The 19,737-nt window shown below is 38.2% G+C and overlaps 1 protein-coding gene across 1 annotated transcript; it reads left to right on the forward strand.

Moving 5' to 3' along the window:
- The first annotated feature begins 882 nt into the window (after positions 1-882).
- On the forward strand, positions 883-10,649 carry LOC110728724. The gene is made up of 8 exons (XM_021908371.1): positions 883-1,055; positions 4,346-4,750; positions 5,150-5,270; positions 9,188-9,503; positions 9,721-9,793; positions 9,865-9,955; positions 10,036-10,115; positions 10,280-10,649. The coding sequence occupies exons 1-8, from the start codon at positions 999-1,001 to the stop codon at positions 10,412-10,414; spliced, it is 1,278 nt and encodes a 425-aa protein (XP_021764063.1). The 5' UTR covers positions 883-998; the 3' UTR covers positions 10,415-10,649.
- Positions 10,650-19,737: the final 9,088 nt, after the last annotated feature.

Below are 19,737 nucleotides of genomic sequence, written 5' to 3' on the forward strand. Positions count from 1 at the left end.
TTTTTTTTGTTTTTCTCCATTTTTCTAAGTGTAATCCATTTGCAATTTAAAATATGAACTTATGTATTAAATCTTTGATTATTATATTTTCATTCATTTTTTTTTTTCACTATTTCGAAGCCACACTTCAAAATTCCTAAATACGCCACTGCTAGATGACCCCCTATAGAAGATCCGCCATTGTCACGTGTGTATCCTAATTGTGGGTTAGACACACCCAAAAAATTACAATAAACCACGTGCATCCCGCGTATATACGACTAGTTTCTTATAAATTAGGTAAATTTGTCTGTTTAAATTTGGTAATTTATTTCATGTCAATATAATTTTTGATATTTATGGTAACTCTACATTTGATCCATAATATTTATTCTACCTAGAATTGTTTAGAAGTTTATGCTACTCTTTTATCAATATGGTCAATTACCCCTGAGTATTTCATTTGTTTACTCCTGCCAAATAAGAACCTAGAGAAGGTGTATGTTTGGAGGGATAAAAAGAGGAGGATATGGATAAGAGGAAGGGGATTTAAATATTCTTTTGTTTGTTTATGAGGATGAGGATAACTTATGAGGTGCGGATAAGGATAAATAATGCAAGTTAACCCTCCAAAATAATAACTAGGGGGATGTAGTATAAGGGATGGGGATAAAATTAATGAGGCAAAATACATTTTTACCCTTAAGAAGAAAAGGAGGAAGAAAGAGGAGAAATATGAGTAAGGTTAGTTAATTAAATTTCTTGCTTATCCCTATATAATTCCCAATTCGTACCAAATAAAGGACAAGTCATTTTTATCCTTATCCCACCTACTAATCCCCCGTCCTTGCCCTACCCTTTTATCCTTTTTTATCCCTAAACTCGTAGCAGTTATGCTCTACACTTTTGACTTGGGGCGACTAATGTTTACTCTTTATGATCTACACTTTTGACTTCCGACAAACATCCAACTTCAATCTTTGTCTCTCTTCCTTTTCGTATTATATTCGGAGCAAATAATGCAACAACAATCTCACGATCTTCGCGTTACAAAAACCGAGAATGATTCCGAACAGGTTTATCTCTCTCTTGATTCAATCTATAATGTTTTTTTCATTTTCTTAATCGGTATCTGATTGCTCAACAATTTTGTGATTGCTTGAATTCTATTTTCTTAAAAAGTTGATTAAATATGTTTATTGATATTTGCTCAAGTTTTTAGGTATGTTTCGATTTTGATAACTACTGATGATTTTTGCTGAGTTCTTATTTGGGTATATTCTTATTTTTGTTCTTGTGTGTTGGATTTGATTTTCTTTTTCTCCCATCAAAAGCTTTAAGTAATACTTATTCAATGATGTGGAATTAAAAATTGTATAAGTATAATCATGTGATTTCCTTGATAGCTTCACTGAATTTTGCAAGGATCATATTCTTGTTGATTAACTTTGGGTATATTTGTGATTCTTATTGTTTACAAGATCATGATGTGTGAACACACTATGTTGCTTGGATTTGGGCACTCGTGTCAGACATGGGTACGTGTCCAAGTGTTCAATTTGACTATGTAGTGAAAACATTTCATGATTTTGGTCCAAAGTAACGGGTCTAAGTGTCGTACTCTTGTCTGAGTGTTGAGGATCTGACATGGTATTTGAGGTAAGATGAAGTGTCCGAGCAACATACGTTGCAATAAATGTGTTATTGTGTTGTATGCTATGATTATTGAAGATTAGTTTTAAAAATGTGGCAAATTGTAAATTTTATAAGTATTCATCCTATCTTGAAAAAATGTGGGAAAGCTGAAAACTGAGTAATTTCCATTCTTGTTTGTGAGCGGTTTTAATTTTTTTGTTAAAAATGGTGTTTTAAGTTTAGAATTGAAGCTACAAAAGGGTATAGATGCCTTCAGTATCAGACCTTTATTTATCTCTTTAAATGCCGACATTATAGCGTAATTGGCAACTGCTAATTTTTGTGCTTCTTAAAGAATGGTATTAGGCTGATTGGTTTAAATGGAGCAATCATTGGAGTTCATTGTTTTGATATGAGATGGATATAATTAGAGGGTGGGTAAGCTTGAGGATGTGAGCTAACTTTGAACGGCTCATACCTCACATGAACATTTGGTGTGATACTGGGATGAAACAAAAGAAGGGAATTTAGAAAATTATCATTGATTGCTTCACTGAAGTGATTAAATTCTGGTTGATTTGAGTTTTGTTGGGATTTTTAGTTCGTGATGGTGAAGAAGCTGGAATTTGTGATGGGTGTATCTGTGTTTCTAATTGTTTAGAAAGCTAGAAAGCAGGAGAGTCCTAGATACTTGTATATACAGGTTGCTTTAATGATCTTTGAAACTATTGCTGTGATGAAATACTCCCTTATCTCCCCTCCATTAGATATAAAATATTTTAAAGACCTTAATTAACTAGGAAATCTCTTTCTACATCATTAAATCCGTTTGTATTATTTGTATCTTAAGATGGACAGTGATATCATGTCAAAATAAATTTTCTCACCGTTGTAAGTGCTATCTCCTTCCCTAAATAGATTCTCTATTTCTCCCAATATTCTTGAACCTAAATAAAAGCCCCCTTCCTCATTTAGGTGGGTTCTATCACTTATTCACTTTTTATCAGCAAATCCCCTTTAACCCGAATAGGTTTTCTCACTTTCCCCAAAAACAAGCTAGTGCAATACCTTTTTATTCTACAATAATCAATAATATCGATCTACTACGATTTCTCCTCTAAAATCTTGTGCCCAAGAGAAATGAGGCTTTTATTTAAGGATGGAGGGTAATTAGGTTTTATTAATCACTTAATTAATTATTCGACCAGAATTATATGACTACTGAAGCTTTAAATAACCGGTATTATTTTGATGTTATCAATTACTATAACCGGTATTCTGCCTAAACTGTCGTTGAGTTGTTTTGGTACAACAACTACTCTTCTGTAAGAGTGAACCAATACCCTCAAGTCCTCAACTAACAACTAGTAATGTCAAAAAGCATAAGCTCCAGCCTCCAGCCTCCAAGATACAATAATCAAATCAAATAGAACAAATATGCAACATGTCAACGAAATTTCGTTTCAAAATCAAGCACCATCCTAAAACTTAATAGCCAAAGCAACAAAATAAAATAAGTAAAACATTAAAAAAAAAAAAAGAGGAATAATAAATAGGCGTTAAACTGCCAATGGCCAGTAAAAGTTGATTATGCTAATTTGGAACAAGTTTTGTCCTTTTATTATGCTAATTCAAGGATGGGAAGATTGGTCTGGGAGGAGTCATGAGGGACTGTGTGGGTGATATCATGGCTGCTAGGTGCTATGTGGTGAAGGGTGCGGGTTCTGTCGAAATTGCCGAGGCCATAGAAGCTAGACATGCGTTGCAAATTGCTGTTGAGGCTGGTCTTACACGCGTGGAATTGGAGACTGTTAATCTTAAGCTGTTTCATCTCCTTGACCAGAAGAAATATGAAAACAGTTGCTTTGGTCTTATTGTTTGTGATATTTTAGAGTTAGCAAAGCTGTGCTTCTCTATTAGGTACTGTCATGTAGGGAGGAATGGTAACAAAGTGGCCCATAAGCTAGCACAATTGAGCAAAAATTATAATGTGCCTCATGATGCTACTAGTTTTGTATTAGCTGATTCTGCGCTTTTGAATTAATAATACTCCCTGCTTTCTATCAAAAAAAAAAAGTCCTTAAGCATTCTGTACATTATTAGGTGAACCAGATACTATGTTTCATTGAAACGAATCAGATTTGTAGTTCGAGGGATATCATATCTTTTTGACGTTGGAAGGATTTCATTCATTTAAAAGGGAGAGGAAAGTAAATCCTACACTGATTCTATTTCCCTTTCCTTCCCAGTAATCAACTCCAAACAAGGGAATATGGATCCCTCCGGATTCCCCTATCTAGACAAATGTAAATCCATAAGTAATTAGCTACTCTATGATAATTGGTAGCAGTAATCTGCCCATTTTCAAGAAAACTGAATAGTATTAGAGTAAGATAAATACCAATCAGCCCAAAAATAACCCTTGCTCTTTTTACATGGACTTTGTTGATTAAGTCTACAGATTTTGGTGCAAAAGTGAATTTTATCAATATACACCCCTTTATACTTCTTTGCACTTGAAATGCGTTGTCTGGTCTATAGATTATGGTTCAAGAATGAACTTCTATCAATATGCATAGTTCACCTTATAATCGGGGCTGTAAAACTCAACTAAAGACTTGCAATTTTACTAAGATCAAAGTTTGATAATGCTTAATTCAATTCAGAATCAGTTTTTGATTAAATTGTGGTGAGATCAGAGGAATTTCACTGAAAGGGGTGTTACATGTAGGTTAATTCTCATGATTTGCATACAGTTAGTGAAGAACAGTCAACTTCGGATTCAAAACGGGAAATCCTAAGACTTTCTCTTCAAATTCCTATAAAGCCTGTGGTGTTTACAAATTTTCAAGCTGGTGAAGGTTCACTTCAGCCTCAAATTTCATCAAAATGTGGCGCATCGTCTCCAGGAAGTATCCTACGTGGTTTAAGCTTCAAGAAGAAAAGTAATCCTCCTGATGGTGAGAAAAGCCGCCTCTTGAATTCAAATCCACAAGCAGTCGCAGGAAGTTCATCTTTGTCCAGGGCCATGTGGGGAACAAGGTGTTCTTCCCTTTCAGGACCTGCATTTGGATCATCCCCTTCAGTTACTACCCCTGCTTCTGCAAGAACTGCACGTGAAAATCAGAGATCATATGTAGGTTATTACTTCCTTTCTCTTTTACAAAGATTTTTTTTTTTTTTTTTTTTTTTTTTTTTTTTTTTTTTTAATTTATCTGCTTTTATAGTATGTAACATCTGTAGGACTTTTGAAATTTAATGCAGTTTTTTACCGTATGATCAAGCTTCTCCATCTCATGTTGGTCACTTACTCTAGACTATATGTACTAGTCATGAAAATGATACACTTGAGTCTTCTTCCATTAGAATTAATGATTTGCACCCTTAGGTTCTGAGATTTTCTTTTGGTTCTTATGCCACTACCATGAATTTTTTTTACAAAAAATCAATGATTCTTCTTCATGTTCCTCTAACTACCTTGATTAAAAAATTACGGTGATAGTGATGAATTTCTAATTCAGTTTTGGACTAGCAGAAAGAGGCTGTTCATAAAAACGTTACGAGGTCATTGTCAGTACCTGGCAGAAATATTGTTATCGTGAGGTCCCCATCATTTGTGGCAAGTATTGTGCAGAATCAGCCTGATCACCCTGATGGTAAGTTTCTTTTTTTTGTACGTGTTTTTTTTTCCTTTCTAAGTCCTTTGTTTTTAGTAGTGGGTTTCAAAAGACAACACTTGATTAAATTTTATCTCTTCCGAACATGTTTAACATTAAAAATGTGCAAATGGGGGAGTATTTAGATTCTGGACATGTTTAACATTAAATATGTGCAAATGGGGGAGTATTTAGATTCTGGGCCTTTATATCCAGTATTCTCAATAATTTTCTTTGTAAATTATATTCAATGACAATTTCTGCTTTATAGATATAAAGATTCATAGATTTCTGAAATACATTTCCTCAACGCTTGAATTTAAGAAAAATCTTGTGCAAATTGCACTGATTTACGTTCAAAACATTAGGTTTCACTCATTGGGATTAGTAAGAGAAAATGAGTTATGCAAGGCAAAAAATGAATATCTCGATTTTCGAATATCTGAACTCTGTGAGTAAGAAAATCCCCATCCTAAAGCTACTAAGATACTTATCACAATTATATATAACTTAAAGTAACAACTTCCTAGGCATTTTCACACGCCTCATACAGTATACATTAATCATTACATAATATACCTTTTAAAACTAGTGCTCTCTGTATCACCTTTGATAATATACCTTACATAAGAATTACGAGAATAAAGAAGAATTTACCACAAAAGGAAATAAAAAGTAGTATGTTACCCAAGTATATTTGGTTAATCACTTGTCGACTTAGGGGTCTACTAGAGTAATAATATCTATGATGAACGTTCTATGCGACTATGCAAGGAAGTTAGGCCATTGAATTGTAGATCTTAGACATCGTCTTTGGTTCAATGTGCATACTTATAGCTCTAATTTTCCAAGGATCAACTCAAGTATGAGAAGTAATTTATTTGTATTTAAGAAACATGAAAATTTTCTCCAGCCAAATTGCATTCCATTGTGCAAAGTGTTGCTATAAAACTAGTACTCTCTATATCACCTTTTAAATTTTATTTGAGATTGTGCAAGGGCTTCAAAAAGAGTGCCTAATGTAGAGAGGAAAAATGAATGGGGTGCTATAAAACTAGTACTCCCTGTATTCCCTTTTTCATTGTGTTGCTATGTCCATGCTTTGAGTTTCACCAATCAACTTTTATTCTTCTGATTATGGTAATCCCCATTAAGGGGGTGTTTGGTTCGGAAAATGGAAATGGAGTGGAAAGGAAACAAATAAGAGGGGGAGAAATGAATCATTTAGTTATTACCTTTTCATTTGTTTGGCTTAACCATGGAAAAGTTATTTGTTAAGAGGAAAGTAAGGGTATTTGTTACCCCAAATTATTGAGAGGTAACAAATGAGGGGTAACCATTACCCTTAGGTAATGGTAATTGTTACCATGCCTTCAAACCAAACACACGGTAACGATATCGGTTTAATCGAATACGTTTCCAATCCAAAAAATATACTAACCAAACGCCCCCTAAGTGTCATATGTCCATGAACACTTTTTGAGATGCGCGCCTGTACAAGGAACACATATAAGCTATTCGGGGCCCCTCTGTAGGCCCAATTCTAGAAGACAGTTAAATTATCAAAATGCCTGTAGAGGGTAAAAGTACCAGAATACCCCCGGCGCAAACCCTGCAATGGGGCTCTCCGGAGTTGATTGGGTCCAGATTCCGAGAAAGCCTAAAACGGCCATATAGCGCCTAAAACAGTCCAAAACCCTAATCAGGTCGTTAACTCTCCTCTATAAATACTAATCAAATCAAATCAAATCATTAAGGGGTAATTAAACTTCTACTTTTTCTCTCTCTCTAAAGTCATTTACTGACTTGACCGTTGGAGGGGCATCATCGGGAACACCCCTTGTTCCCCCTGAAGCAGTTGAATTTCATTTTTGTGCAGGACTCAGTTTGACTAGATAGGCTCCCCAGTTTTCACATCAGAAACATAAACAGAACCAAATTCTTACCAAATAGTAACGAAAGACTACCAAAAGATACAATATTCAGGGCTAAGCAACAAAAAAAGAATGGAAAATGCAATATAGGAAAGAAAAGAGTCTAAAAAAATATGAGTTAAGGGGCTTTATCCCATTCACTATATTATAGAGGGAAGTGATTTCAGGAAGTCTTCGTTGTAGTTGGTTGAATTTTCCTGTGACAATTTAATATTATAAATGGAGGATTTATACGAGTTACTTTTTTCTTAAAGAAAAGGACTGATTTCATAATTCCAATGTCTGATTTTCTGAAATATTTTAATGTATCGAGAGCTCACTGTCAATCGGTCGTTTATCCTACTGTAGATTCTACTTTATACTGTATGAATTTGGCTATTGTTAAAATTCTTGTTGTACTAGGATTTTGGTCTCATTTATCTCTATGTCTTGATTTATCGTAAATTGTATATTTTTATTTTATTTTACTTTAATTAATTATATTTTCTTCTTAATTTTATATATATACACATTCTGTTTCCCCATCTTCAGTTTGCTGTGCAAACTTTCTCCTGTAAGCATAATTTACTTGCTTAAGGTTTTCCCAAACCTTTTTCATTTTAACCGTCTCACATTTTTATTTTAAATGTTATTTACTCCCTTTACTATGTGGGTTTTGGTGTGATTAGTGTGATTTCAATATTCATATTCGTAACACCTAAACGGATCGCATGCATATAAATAACATGGATCATAAAACAAATTAGGAATACAACCTTTGATGCATGTTTCCAATGTTACGTTCGAGCTCTTGCTTGGAGATTAGAGCCTTACACGTTGCTCCTCTGTTGTTGTTCCACACAACACGGATTTTAGGGAGAAAGGGAGCACTGGTTATGGGTGAAAGAGAGAGAGAGAGAGAGAGAGAGAGAGAGAGAGAGAATAACATTCTTTGTGTTGTGGAATAATTCTACAATCTCTCATTTTTATCCCTCAATATATGTAATCTTATTATCAATTTAGAACTAACTCCCTTGGTTTACTCCTCTCAACCGACCACTAAGCCCAAACATGGGCTTGATGTGTTTGCTTTGACCCGTCACTTATTGTGTGACTCATAGGATCCTGTTAATTATCAGTGGGCTAATCGTCCACATATGATAATTGGTCTCTAGCAAGACATTATGCCCACCAAAATATCCGAACTAATTATCCCCATAATGATCCTTTATTTAGTAATTGCAGTAACGATTGAGGCGACATTTCCTTCATTAACATCTCTTCTTAGCCTTTGAAATTTCCTCAAAATTTAATTTTATATTTATTTTTTATTTCCATTATACACTGCCACTAGCACCCTGTGTTTTCTCTTTTTCTTCCACTCTCATTTTCTGACGGTTCCTTACAATGATTTATTTTAGCCTACCCTAATCATTTAGAGCCTAGTGTTTTGTTGTTGTTGTATGGATAATGGGTTACATACTTACATGTCCATTTGGCATACTAATCTCAACCGATAGGTATTTCACTTTCTGTTGCCGCAGTAAGAACTATGAATTTATGACTGCTACAAGTTTTTAAAATGTAATAACTAATTTTTGGGTCCAGGTGACGCCCTAAGTTATATCATGTTTAATAATTAATATGCGTAAAATCCATTATTTTATCCTACTTTTATCATATGTTGTTTATTATATGGCCATTAATTAATTTTGTTTACAATAAATGATGTGTAATATGACATCGTTTATTGATTTAATTGTATGATGATGTGGAATGATAATCAACAAAGGAGGAAGAGTGGCGGTGTATGGACTTGCCTAGGAATGCTTTAAGATTGTATAGTATAGGTTTATGTAGTGTTTGGTAATATTTATGGGTAGATGCAACTGAAACTGAAGTGAGACTTTTTTTTTTTTTTTTTTTTTTTTTTTTTTTTTTTTTTTTAAATTCTAATTTTCTATTTATGCTATAACACCAAGTCATTTTTGTCTCCGTGGTCAGATCAAATAACTCCTGCTTCACCTGGTTGTGATAATGATGAAGAAATTCCTGAAGATGAAGCAATTTGCAGGATTTGCTTCGAGGCTTGTGAAGAAGGAAATACTCTTAAGATGGAGTGTAGTTGTAAAGGTGCCCTACAGTTAATACATGAAGATTGTGCAGTGAAATGGTTTAGTATTAGGAGAAATAAGATATGTGATGTATGTGGGCAAGAGGTTCTTAACTTACCAGTGACCTTGCTTAGAATTTCCTCTGATGTGCAGAGGAACAATGGACCAGTCCAAAGTCAACAGGCTGTAACTTCTCGATCATTTAGGTGAGTTTATATTTTTGATGGGTATAACATAGCATGTATTACGTAGCTGGCTGGTTCAGTTATTGTCTTTGTATGGATCTGCTCGGCTAAAAATTTATTTTGTAAGAGTTAACATTTGAATTTTGTGTCAAGAGGTATGGATCAAGCAGTCATTTTGCTGTTTATCTAATTATGCTACTTTTGCAAATGTTAGTAATATTTTTGACATTTTCTGCAGCGCTTGGCAAGATTTTGTGGTGCTGGCCATAATTAGCATAATATGCTATTTTTTCTTCATTGAGCAGCTGTTGGTAAGACATTATTGCTACACAAACGATACTCCAATGCTCATCTGCCTCTCTAATTTTGTGGCCAAATGCAGATCCAAGATTTAAAGACTCGAGCAGTTGTGATTGCAGCACCATTTGCATTTGTATTGGGCCTTGTGGCATCAATGCTGGCTGTCTTCCTAGGTAAGACATTCCTATTGAATGCGAATGACAATAGACTTATTTATCAATCAACTTATTAATGTAAGCTTCCTTTGATTCAGCAATTAGAGAGTATGTATGGACGTATGCAGCTGTAGAGTTTGCATTTGTGGCCGTAATTCTTTGTATTTTCTACAATGTGGTGAGTGTTACAAAGTTTTGGGTTTCTCTTGGGTGCTGCATAGACCTAAAAGTATTTCTTAACCACTATTTGAATTTTTATGGAAAGTGCATAGTTCCAACTAAATTTAGCCACTACTCGAAAAAATTGGACAGGCTGCTAATTGATATCTTTCTCTGTTGCAGCTTCATCTGGATGCAGTCTATGCTATACTGCTTTCATCAGTGTTGGGATTTTCGTTCGCCTTGAGCCTTAATGCGCTATATATTCATTTTTTTTATTGGAGAAGTCGTGCTGCTGAGAGCTCCACCAATGTATGATTTTCAGTTAGTAAATTGATGAAATGTAAAGTGTTTATTTTTTTTTTTTTTAAAAAAGAAAAACAATTATTTTGAGGGATTTATGAGATTAAACCTTTTTTAATTTTTACACAGTAAAAATCCAACATTCCTTAATTTGGTCTATACAACTAAAAATCTAGGAATTGTTGGCAGAATTATTGAAAAAAAGAAGGGTGCAACAAGGTTATAAATGATGTCATTGTTTAATGTTTTACTTGAGAGCTTGCCTCACTACAATATTTCTCACCTTCTACTTCTGATTTCTTTATTAAGCATGGTCTGTAAATTTTAAATATTATTTTATATATAGAGAATTTATTTGTTCATTTTTATTTTAAATTAACAAGCCGACCTTGATTTTCGAACTGCATCTATTATATACTGTGTAGACACTTATAAAAATTTGATATACTACCTCCGTTTCTTTTTACTTGTAACAAACGAATATTTTGTCTCATATAAAATACCCATTTGTGCATGTAAAAGGAGGTAGTACATAAAATGAGGATGAAGAGTTGTGGTTAACTATCCAAGCACGTTGCACGTGCAACGCTTGTGTTTTTGTTAGAGCAACAGTAATGGGTTTCTTAAGGAGAAAGAAATTGTAAGAAGCTCTTATATATATTAGGAATGGGAGTTTCTTACCTAGAGTTTGCAATGGGGAGTTTCACCTATAGACTATCTCCAATGGTGAGATATATTGGAGTTTTTTTTTTTTTTTTTTTGAGAGTATTTTTTGGAAAGAATATCAATAAGTTACTAGCAAAGACAAACCTAATAACTGAAGAGCTCTGAAACCTTATCATAACGTTTTTGGACCAACAATTATCACCAGATTGTATGATTGAAACTCGATTGTTAACAAATGATGTTTGAAATTTTTTTATGAGAAAATTAAAATCATCTTACTCAGTAGCTACTGCAATGGTGGAGAGCAAACTTCATGTTTCAATAGAGAATTCTCATAGCACGTTAATGGCAAAAAGAGGGGTGAGTAACAAGGATGAAAATGGTGAAAATTGTAAAGGGGAAAAGAGAAATGAAATTACATCATTATCCCAAACTAAATTGATTGAAAAGACAATTGTAACCCTTGAGTAATTTTAATTGTTACTCATATTGAGTAACTTGGATTTTCCCTAACTAATATGATCCCAAGTGTTGAGCTTTACTTTTTGTTAGAATATATGATATCATCTCTAAATTAGTTAAGCTAATATTTAGTGTATATCTCTAGCTTGTAAAGTGCCTTAATTCAAGGCTACGGTACTCGTACATTGTATATATTTTGTCATAGTGCTAAACTTATTGTAGTTGTTTAGACACAAATATAAGTCAGCTATGAGTAAAACATAAGTTTTGGTTGTTTAGACACAAATAATAATGGTCTTTGGTATTAACAAACATGTAATACCGCTTTTTTTTCCTCAACAGCAGATGAATTATGTAACCCAAAATAATAAAACACATAAATTTATAAATAATAAAAATAAGTAAATAAAAATAAATTTTTTTTTTGCATAAATGATGTTTCACCATATTTCTTATTTCATTGAATGAATTCTGCTCTCAGGTTATAAGACAAAAGAAATTAGGGCTCTTTTTTTTTTTTTTTGAATTACATTGAATTTTGCCATTTTTTTAAAATTAATCAAGTGCTAGTTCCATGATTGCTTAGAGCAGGGTATTATTCTAATGATCCAACCAAAGCAGGATGCAAACAATCTAGCTACATCAGTATATATAGCATGGAGATTGGCAAGGAACTTTTTCTGTAGAGAATTATTTTGTTACAGCTTGACATTGCATTATCAATATAATATTTGTCAAATCATAATCAAAATTGGTAACACGTATGTTTTAACTTGCCATATGTTTGGGTTCAATTGGCAAAACTTAAAAAAATGGAATTATTAGATCGCTTTGAAATAGAACTTAGGGTCAAACTTGGATATAGGTCATTGAAGGAAAAAATGGGACATTCTTCCTACGTGAAAGTGGAGATAAATGTTTGTGCAAAACTGACCATCGTTATAAAGTTTAGTGTATAAAAATGGTTCATGCACAAATAGATTAGAGCCGGTATTTAATGTTTTCGAATTTATCGTCCCCGTAGCAAATTTAGCATTTTTTTTTTATTAATAAGTTCAATCAACATGAAACAAATTACATTAAATTTATTTATAAATTAACAAATATATTTATTGCACATGACACACATAATTATGTTTGTCATATCGATATATATAATTATGTGTGTCGTGTGCAATAAATATATTTGCATTCAATTAATTAGGGTGGAGAGAGGAGGAGAAAAGGTAGTCGGGGAAGTTAATTAGGTGGGAATATATTTGTAATAAGAAATTTTTCAAAAAATAAGTGGGGTCAATTGACCCCATTATCTTAAACTTAAATCTGCCCCAATTGTCTAGAAGAGTTCTTTAATATGAGAGTTATGTATAACATTGGGTCTAAATTTTGTATTTTTCACCTTTTGAGACCTCGTAATTTTATTTTTTTTCACCTTTTGGGACCTGTGGTTAACAATCCGGCCAACTAATTAGATTTTAACCTATCAGAGCAAAATTTAGGTTCTTCAATTAATACCATGTTAATTCACAAAAACGTAAGTCCCAAATTAGATAAAGTCAATAAATAATATATTTTTCTTTTTCATTTTTTTCATTAATATATATATATATATATATATATATATATATATATACATATATATATACATATATATATATAGGGTCAGGATCTGGTGAGAACTGTTTCGGGATTTTTTGATGTCCTGCGAGAGAGTTACAATTTCGGGACTGGTACCCTTGCGCCTGTATCTGCAAAACAACAGAGACTCCGGGTGGTGGGAGCTCCGCCTCCGACGATCAAGTTAGAACGTGTATGAGGAGTAAATGGTGCGGAAAGTAAAAGGGTGTTTAGGTTCTCTAGGGGGAGGAGTGATCAGGAAGTGCAAATAATGCTAAGTCTGGTCTAGCAATTAGTATGCACGTGTGTTTAGGCTTCTCTTGGTGAGGTGTTTAATTAATTCTGAATCTAATGAAGGCTAATTACTATATTTATAGCCTCGAAATACGTGCCCAATATTAGGTTAAATGGTAAACCTAGGACTGGTTGGGCTTGCCTCGGGATTCGGGCCTAGTTGGCCGTTTTCCAGGTTGGCAGATAGTGGGCCACGTGGCGTGGCGTGATTGGTCCATGCTGGACCTCCTGGAGCATGACACGTGGCAGCCCCCTGAGTGGTCCATGTGGCTAACACGTGGCAGGTGCTGATTGGTCCACGTGGCGGGGAAAAATCCCCTAAACATTTGCCCCTCACAGGGGTCACGTGACTTGTCACGTGATGCCTGTGACAGGTGTCAACTCGTAACCAGGCGACGGCCTGTGACAGGTGTCGACCTATGGTAGGCCGTCTGTTTTTTCCCGCCTATTTTTGAATTTAGGGTGTGACCCTTCAAATTCTTGAATAACCCTATATAAGGGCATGTTGACCAAGTCTTTTGTTCACATTTTGTGAACTTTGCAAGAGAACTCGGAACCCTGAACTTGTGCTCTGAGACTTCCGGACGATTGATAATTGACCGACTGTTCGCGCTAGCCGGCTGTTTGTGGTGACCGGCTGCTTCAGACCTCCATCTCCTATTTTCAGAAAACACACTTTAGGTAACCGTCTGTTTTGCTCTTGCACTTTCATTTCTTTGCATTTTTCTTTTGAAGATATGGTATCCCAAAATCACCCGGAACGACCTAGGTTAGTGATTAGTCGGTCTCCGTGGACGGCTGAATCTAGGACTAGGAGTGCCGCCTGCCCCCTTTTGGACCAATCTCTGCCCTATGCTCCAAGTCCGACTGTCTCTGTGTCTGTGCAGGACACTATGGCTAGAACAAAGAGGACGGCCAGATATACAAATTCAGACGACTCCTCATATTATGTTCAGATGAGCGAGCTCTTGGACCAGCCGCCTGGTCCCCCAAGCACTCCGAGTGCTTCAATTTTGGGAGAATCGGAGGAGGTTCAGGGGGCCACTCCTATGCTTGTTAATATGTCAGGACTAGAGCTGTTCCTTTCTGAGAAAGAGGAGTCGGCCTCTTCTGAGAGCTGAAGTGACTCTGAGTCCAGCTCATCCAGCCGGTAGTCTCCAGACTCAAAAGAGAGGCATTCTCGTCTCCATGAGGCGAGAGCGTCTCATGCGGTTGAAAAGGGAGTCGGTTGGGATGAGCCGTCTGCTTCTCATAGGGAATTAAACACTCCCTACTATTGTCATGTCCCAAAAGGCCGAATCAAGGCCATGACCGAGAGGTTAAGGACCTTTCAGGCAAACCATGTAATGGGTCCTGATTACTTTCTATCCGTACCGGATGTTGAAGATACAGTAGTCTGGCCTGAGGGGACCAACTATGGGGACGCCTGTTTTGGTTGCTATGAGGCGGCCATTAAGGCTCGGTTAAGATTCCCATTGCATCCGGCTGTTCAACAAATCCTGGATGGATACCAGGTGGGGCTCTGGCAGTTGGCCCCAAACTCATGGTCCAACATTCTGGGCTTTGTGGCCGGCTGTGAAATGTATGGGGTTGAACCGAATTTTGCAGCGTTCGCCCAAATGAACTATCTGAGTCGGACCCCTAAAGCAAGCGGTACCGGGTGGTACCAGATTTCCAGCCACAAAGGCTACTTGATGACAAGGAAGAAGGAGAACAAGTGGAAGGACTGGAGGAACACCTTCTTCATTGTTTCTAGCCCCAACAAACATCTTAACAAGAGGTACAATAGGTGGAACAGGGATCTGCCTCTCCTCGCAGGCGGCTCTAGCCTGCCGCCTATTCCTCGTAAAGCCAAGGAGGAGATCCTTGATCAAGATCTCTTCAAAGTAGAGATCAGAGCCAACTCTGCTACAGGGGTACGAGAGTTAATCCCCTTAAACTGCATACCCAAATTCAATTGGCTGTATGACGAGTATTTTTTGGCCGCCTGTGGACTTAGTGAACGGACCCCTAGAGGTAGTCGGCCCTTTTTATGTTTTTACATTTTTCTTAAATTTCCACTAACTCTGAGATGCCTTTGCAGACAAAGCCATGGACAAAATCTTTTCTTCCAAGAAGGTGGCCGCTCTTCTTCGCGCGACTATAATTAGCCAGAAGCGGCCTTCTACCGACTCTCCCTCAAAGGAGACGTCCAAGGTGAGCCTTCAAAACTTGGTCATGCTCTTAGCATTACTTTTGTTTTTTTTTAATGATCTTGACTTCGTGTTGCAGGGTGGGGCACTCGGACCCTCTCCCTCGGAGCAGCCGAACCCCAAGGTTCGAAAGCAGACGGCTGGGAGTACGCCTGGTTCTTCCAGGAAACAGCCATCTGATAAACAGGCGCGGACCCCTCATAGTGGGGCGAAACAAACAACCGTCCCTAGGGACACCCAGCCTCCAAGAGGTATAATTGATTTCCTGGATTACCTTGTCAATTTAAACATTCTTAGATCAGGCGGCCTGTTACTTCCCTCATCTGATAAATTTTCCATACTTCTTATTGCAGGCGGCCATCAGGAGCCGGACTTGGTCCAGATGGCCAAGTCTATGGTCAAGGCCATTCCCTTAGATGAAAGGGAAACAGTCAAGGGAGTCGGTACCCTTGACTTGGACTCTATCATGGGTCTACTCTCTGAGGTAAACTTGATAAATTTTCTTCGTCATTAGACAATCATTAGCATTTAACTGCCGCCTGTTTTTTGAACGATTCTGACGCCTGTTTTGTTGATTCACAGGCCTTGCTTCGCATACATGGTCTCCGTCGCCCCATCAACAAAAAGAACAAGGAGGTAAAGGCTGCGAAGGCCATGGCCGCCTCTGATTGTGACCGGGAAATGTTTCAGATTGCCTAGAATGAAATTTTGACAACTGACATCTTGTATTATTAGGCGACCGCCACCTTGCAGGTCAAGATCGAATTGGAGGCGGCCAGGAAGAAAAACTTGGAGCTGGAGAAGGCGGTCAAGGATCTTCAGGACCAGCTGCAGCGGCTTAAACATGTAAAACATGCGGCCAATGAGCTAAAAAAGGCAAACAAAAAGCTCAAGGAGCGCCTGGCCAGCCAGGAGGAGACCTTGTCCAAGCAACTCAGTGCTAAGGCTGAGACTGAGAAGATGGCCCTGGCCCAGGATTTGATGGAAGACTCTTCGGCCATTATGAAGATGACCTGGACAACCCTCTTCCCAGACTCAGACTATAAGCAATGGGAGTCCAACTTCGCTGCCTAAACTGAAGAATATAACATCAAGATTATACAGCAGGCGGCCAATGAGGATGGAGAGAAGGATGAGGCGGCCAGCTCCTCTTCAGTTGGCGAGGATGAGGATGAAGAGGAGGAGGAGGCGGATGCCAACAAAGAGGAGGCCGAAGTAGAGGAGGTGGTCGCCAATCAAGAGACGACGCCTGCTAACGAGCCACAACAGGGGAGTGTGCTAGAGGAGCAAGCGCCCAGTGTTGAAGCCGATTAGGGGGCCGCTGTTAATGAAACCCCTCTCTCCAATGTTTAAGCTGTTTATTTTTTCAACTCTTCTTCGGCCTGCGTGCCGATTGTTCCCGTGTATCTTTTACCCGACCAAGGGGTCGGGGTTGATGAATATTTTGTCGACCTACATGGCCGGCTGTTTATGAATGAATGTGGCGACTGTTTTTGTCGTCTCTTCCAACAATATTTTTTCATTTCCCTTTGCCAAGTGTGAAATGTCTTTAATGGCCGCTTGTTTATCATGTCGACTGTTCTTGCTTGTTGTCTTCTTTTTTGCATCAAAATTTTGCCATTTGAATGTTTGAATGTTGCTAAGTATAGAAGACATCTTAGTGGGCATCGCAACCGACTGATATTGTTGCCCTTGGCCGACTGACTAGTTCTCAAACAGTTCGTCGGTCATGAGTTCAGTCGACTTCCCTTAAAAGCTTGGGATAGCAGACTTTCCAGACTTGGATTATTTTAGGAACATTACCAGGCCGCCTGTTGGTCGCACTTGGGCACAGGTGGCTGCCTTGAGGGTTTTGAGCAATGGTCGTGGTAGACGTAGTTCAGGTTGCCCAATGGTGGCTAGCGTTTGACTCGGTCCATTGTGAGTGGCCGCCTAGTTGAGGAGCAGTCGCCCTATTTCAGTAGGCCTGGCGTTACCTAGGTGGTTGGGCCCCTATTTTTACTTTAATTGTTTTCCAAGTTTAGAGGAAACAGGCCGTCAGTAAACGAGACGCCTGGTTGGAGTAGCTGCGCCTGTATTGGTTACTAGGAAGGGCGACTGGTTAACCTTAAGGTTAGTCAATCACCGCCACTTTGGGTTGAGTAGTAGGGAAACCAGGCTGCGGAGGCCGGCTGGTCCCCTTTGATTCTCCAAGTTTTGCTTGGCTATTAACTCAAAGGTTGTTAACCTAGTAGGAATAATGGTTTGAGTACCTCTGTTTGCTAAAAAACAGGCGGACTGCTCATACCTTCTAGGTTCCATACTAATTTTGAGAGAGTGACTATGAGTTAACATTGGAGTTTACTCAGTCTCCGTCACTCCAGCTTGAGTAGTAGAGGTACCAGGCGGCGGAGGCCGGCTGGTCCCCTTGATCCGCCAATGTTTGTTGGCTATTAACTTAAGAGGTACCGCATGCATTTATCCCAAGTAATGACAGGCGGTCATTCGACTCAAATGTAAATTGATTACCACTGATTCGGTTAGTGGTAATAGCTATCTTAGTCTCAAATGTAAACGGTTATGTGGTTGTCCTTAGGGACAGTCGTTTGGGGCCGTTTGTTTGGTTTATAAAGCATTATTCAACCCAAGAGGGAGCTGCTCTCTGCGACGAATCTCATCCGGAGGGATGTCACCGGACGCCTGCTATGATGTTGGGACAAGTCGTATTAGTTTAATTTTAAGGTAAGATCAGTCGGCCTGACGCCTGGGCTGATCATCCGGCCATTGGTGTAGATGCTAAGTTACCTTAGTCTTGGGAGTATAGGAGAGTAGCCGTCTGTTTGAGGTTCGGGCGGCATGCCTTTAATAAGTAATAACACATTGGAGAGTAGCCGACTGCAAATGTACAGGCGGCATGCCCCCCTAATGGAGTAAAATACACTTTTGAGAGTAGCCGCCTGTAAATGTACAGGCGGCATGCCCCTCTAATGGAGTAAAATACACTTTTGAGAGTAGTCGCCTGTAAATGTACAGGCGGCATGCCCCTCTACTGACCATAAAGAATTGAAAATAATTGCATGTTTTATTAATAACCCTTGTACAATTACATCATTCAGAAGTAATACTTCTTCAAATTGTCTACATTCCATGTTCTAGGTAGGAGCCAGCCGTCTGGTGTTTCCAGGCGATAGGTGCCGTCTCTAACCTCTTCATAGATCCGGTAAGGTCCTTCCCAGTTGGGAGTTAGCTTTCCCAACTCATTAGCCCTACCGACTACTTCCATTTTCCGTAGTACAAAGTCCCCCACTTTCAGTGGACGCCTGTGTACTTTCTTGTTATAAGCTCTTGTCATTCTCAGACGGTAGATCTCATGGTGTAGGGCTGCGTTGCCCCTACGCTCGGGGAGTGAGTCCAATGCTAGGCGCATGGATTCCCAAATGGCCGCCTCGTCATACAGCATGACACGAAGAGTCGGCTCATAATGCTCAATGGGTAGAACAGCTTATGCCCCATAGGTCAGGAGGAATGGGGTTTCCCCAGTCGCCCCTTTTTCAGTCGTCCTTATGGCCCAGAGAACATGTGGAAGTTCGTCTGCCCATAGGCCGCCTGCTTTTTCAATCTTTTTCTTGATACCATCAGAGATAATCTTGTTGAATGCTTCTACCTGGCCGTTTGCTTGGGGTCGGCCAACTGATGCGAAGTTGTATGCAATTCCTTGATCCCCCAACCAGTTCTTAAGAACAAGCGTCTCGAACTGAGGACCATTATCAAAGACCATTGACATAGGCACCCCAAATCGTGTAATGACGTTCCTCCAAATGAATGAGATAACGTCCTTGGTCTTGATACCTTTGACAACCTCGGCCTCTACCCATTTGGTAAAGTAGTCGACTGCTACCAGGATGTATCTCCGTCTGTTGCTGATGTATACGGACCCAAGACGTCCATGCCCCACTTGGCGAATGGTAAGGGGCTATGTATGGCCGTCAGATCAGTGGCCGGGCGATGGATTAACTTGCCAAACCTTTGACATTTGTCGCATTATTTCACCATCTCCATAGCGTCTGATTTCAGTGTTGGTCAGAAATATCCCTGCCGCCTGGTTCTACGAGCTAGGGACCTGCCGCC

Source organism: Chenopodium quinoa, unplaced genomic scaffold (genome assembly GCF_001683475.1).
Source record: "Chenopodium quinoa cultivar QQ74 unplaced genomic scaffold, ASM168347v1, whole genome shotgun sequence".
NCBI lineage: Eukaryota > Viridiplantae > Streptophyta > Magnoliopsida > Caryophyllales > Amaranthaceae > Chenopodium > Chenopodium quinoa.

Bases quoted from the DNA above. Each gene is read 5' to 3' on its own strand.
- LOC110728724 (XM_021908371.1), top strand. From the start codon at position 999: ATGCAACAACAATCTCACGATCTTCGCGTTACAAAAACCGAGAATGAT. The intron at 5,271-9,187 runs GTAAGTTTCTTT...CTCCGTGGTCAG, and splicing joins TCAGCCTGATCACCCTGATG to ATCAAATAACTCCTGCTTCA. The intron at 9,504-9,720 runs GTGAGTTTATAT...CATTTTCTGCAG, and splicing joins GTAACTTCTCGATCATTTAG to CGCTTGGCAAGATTTTGTGG.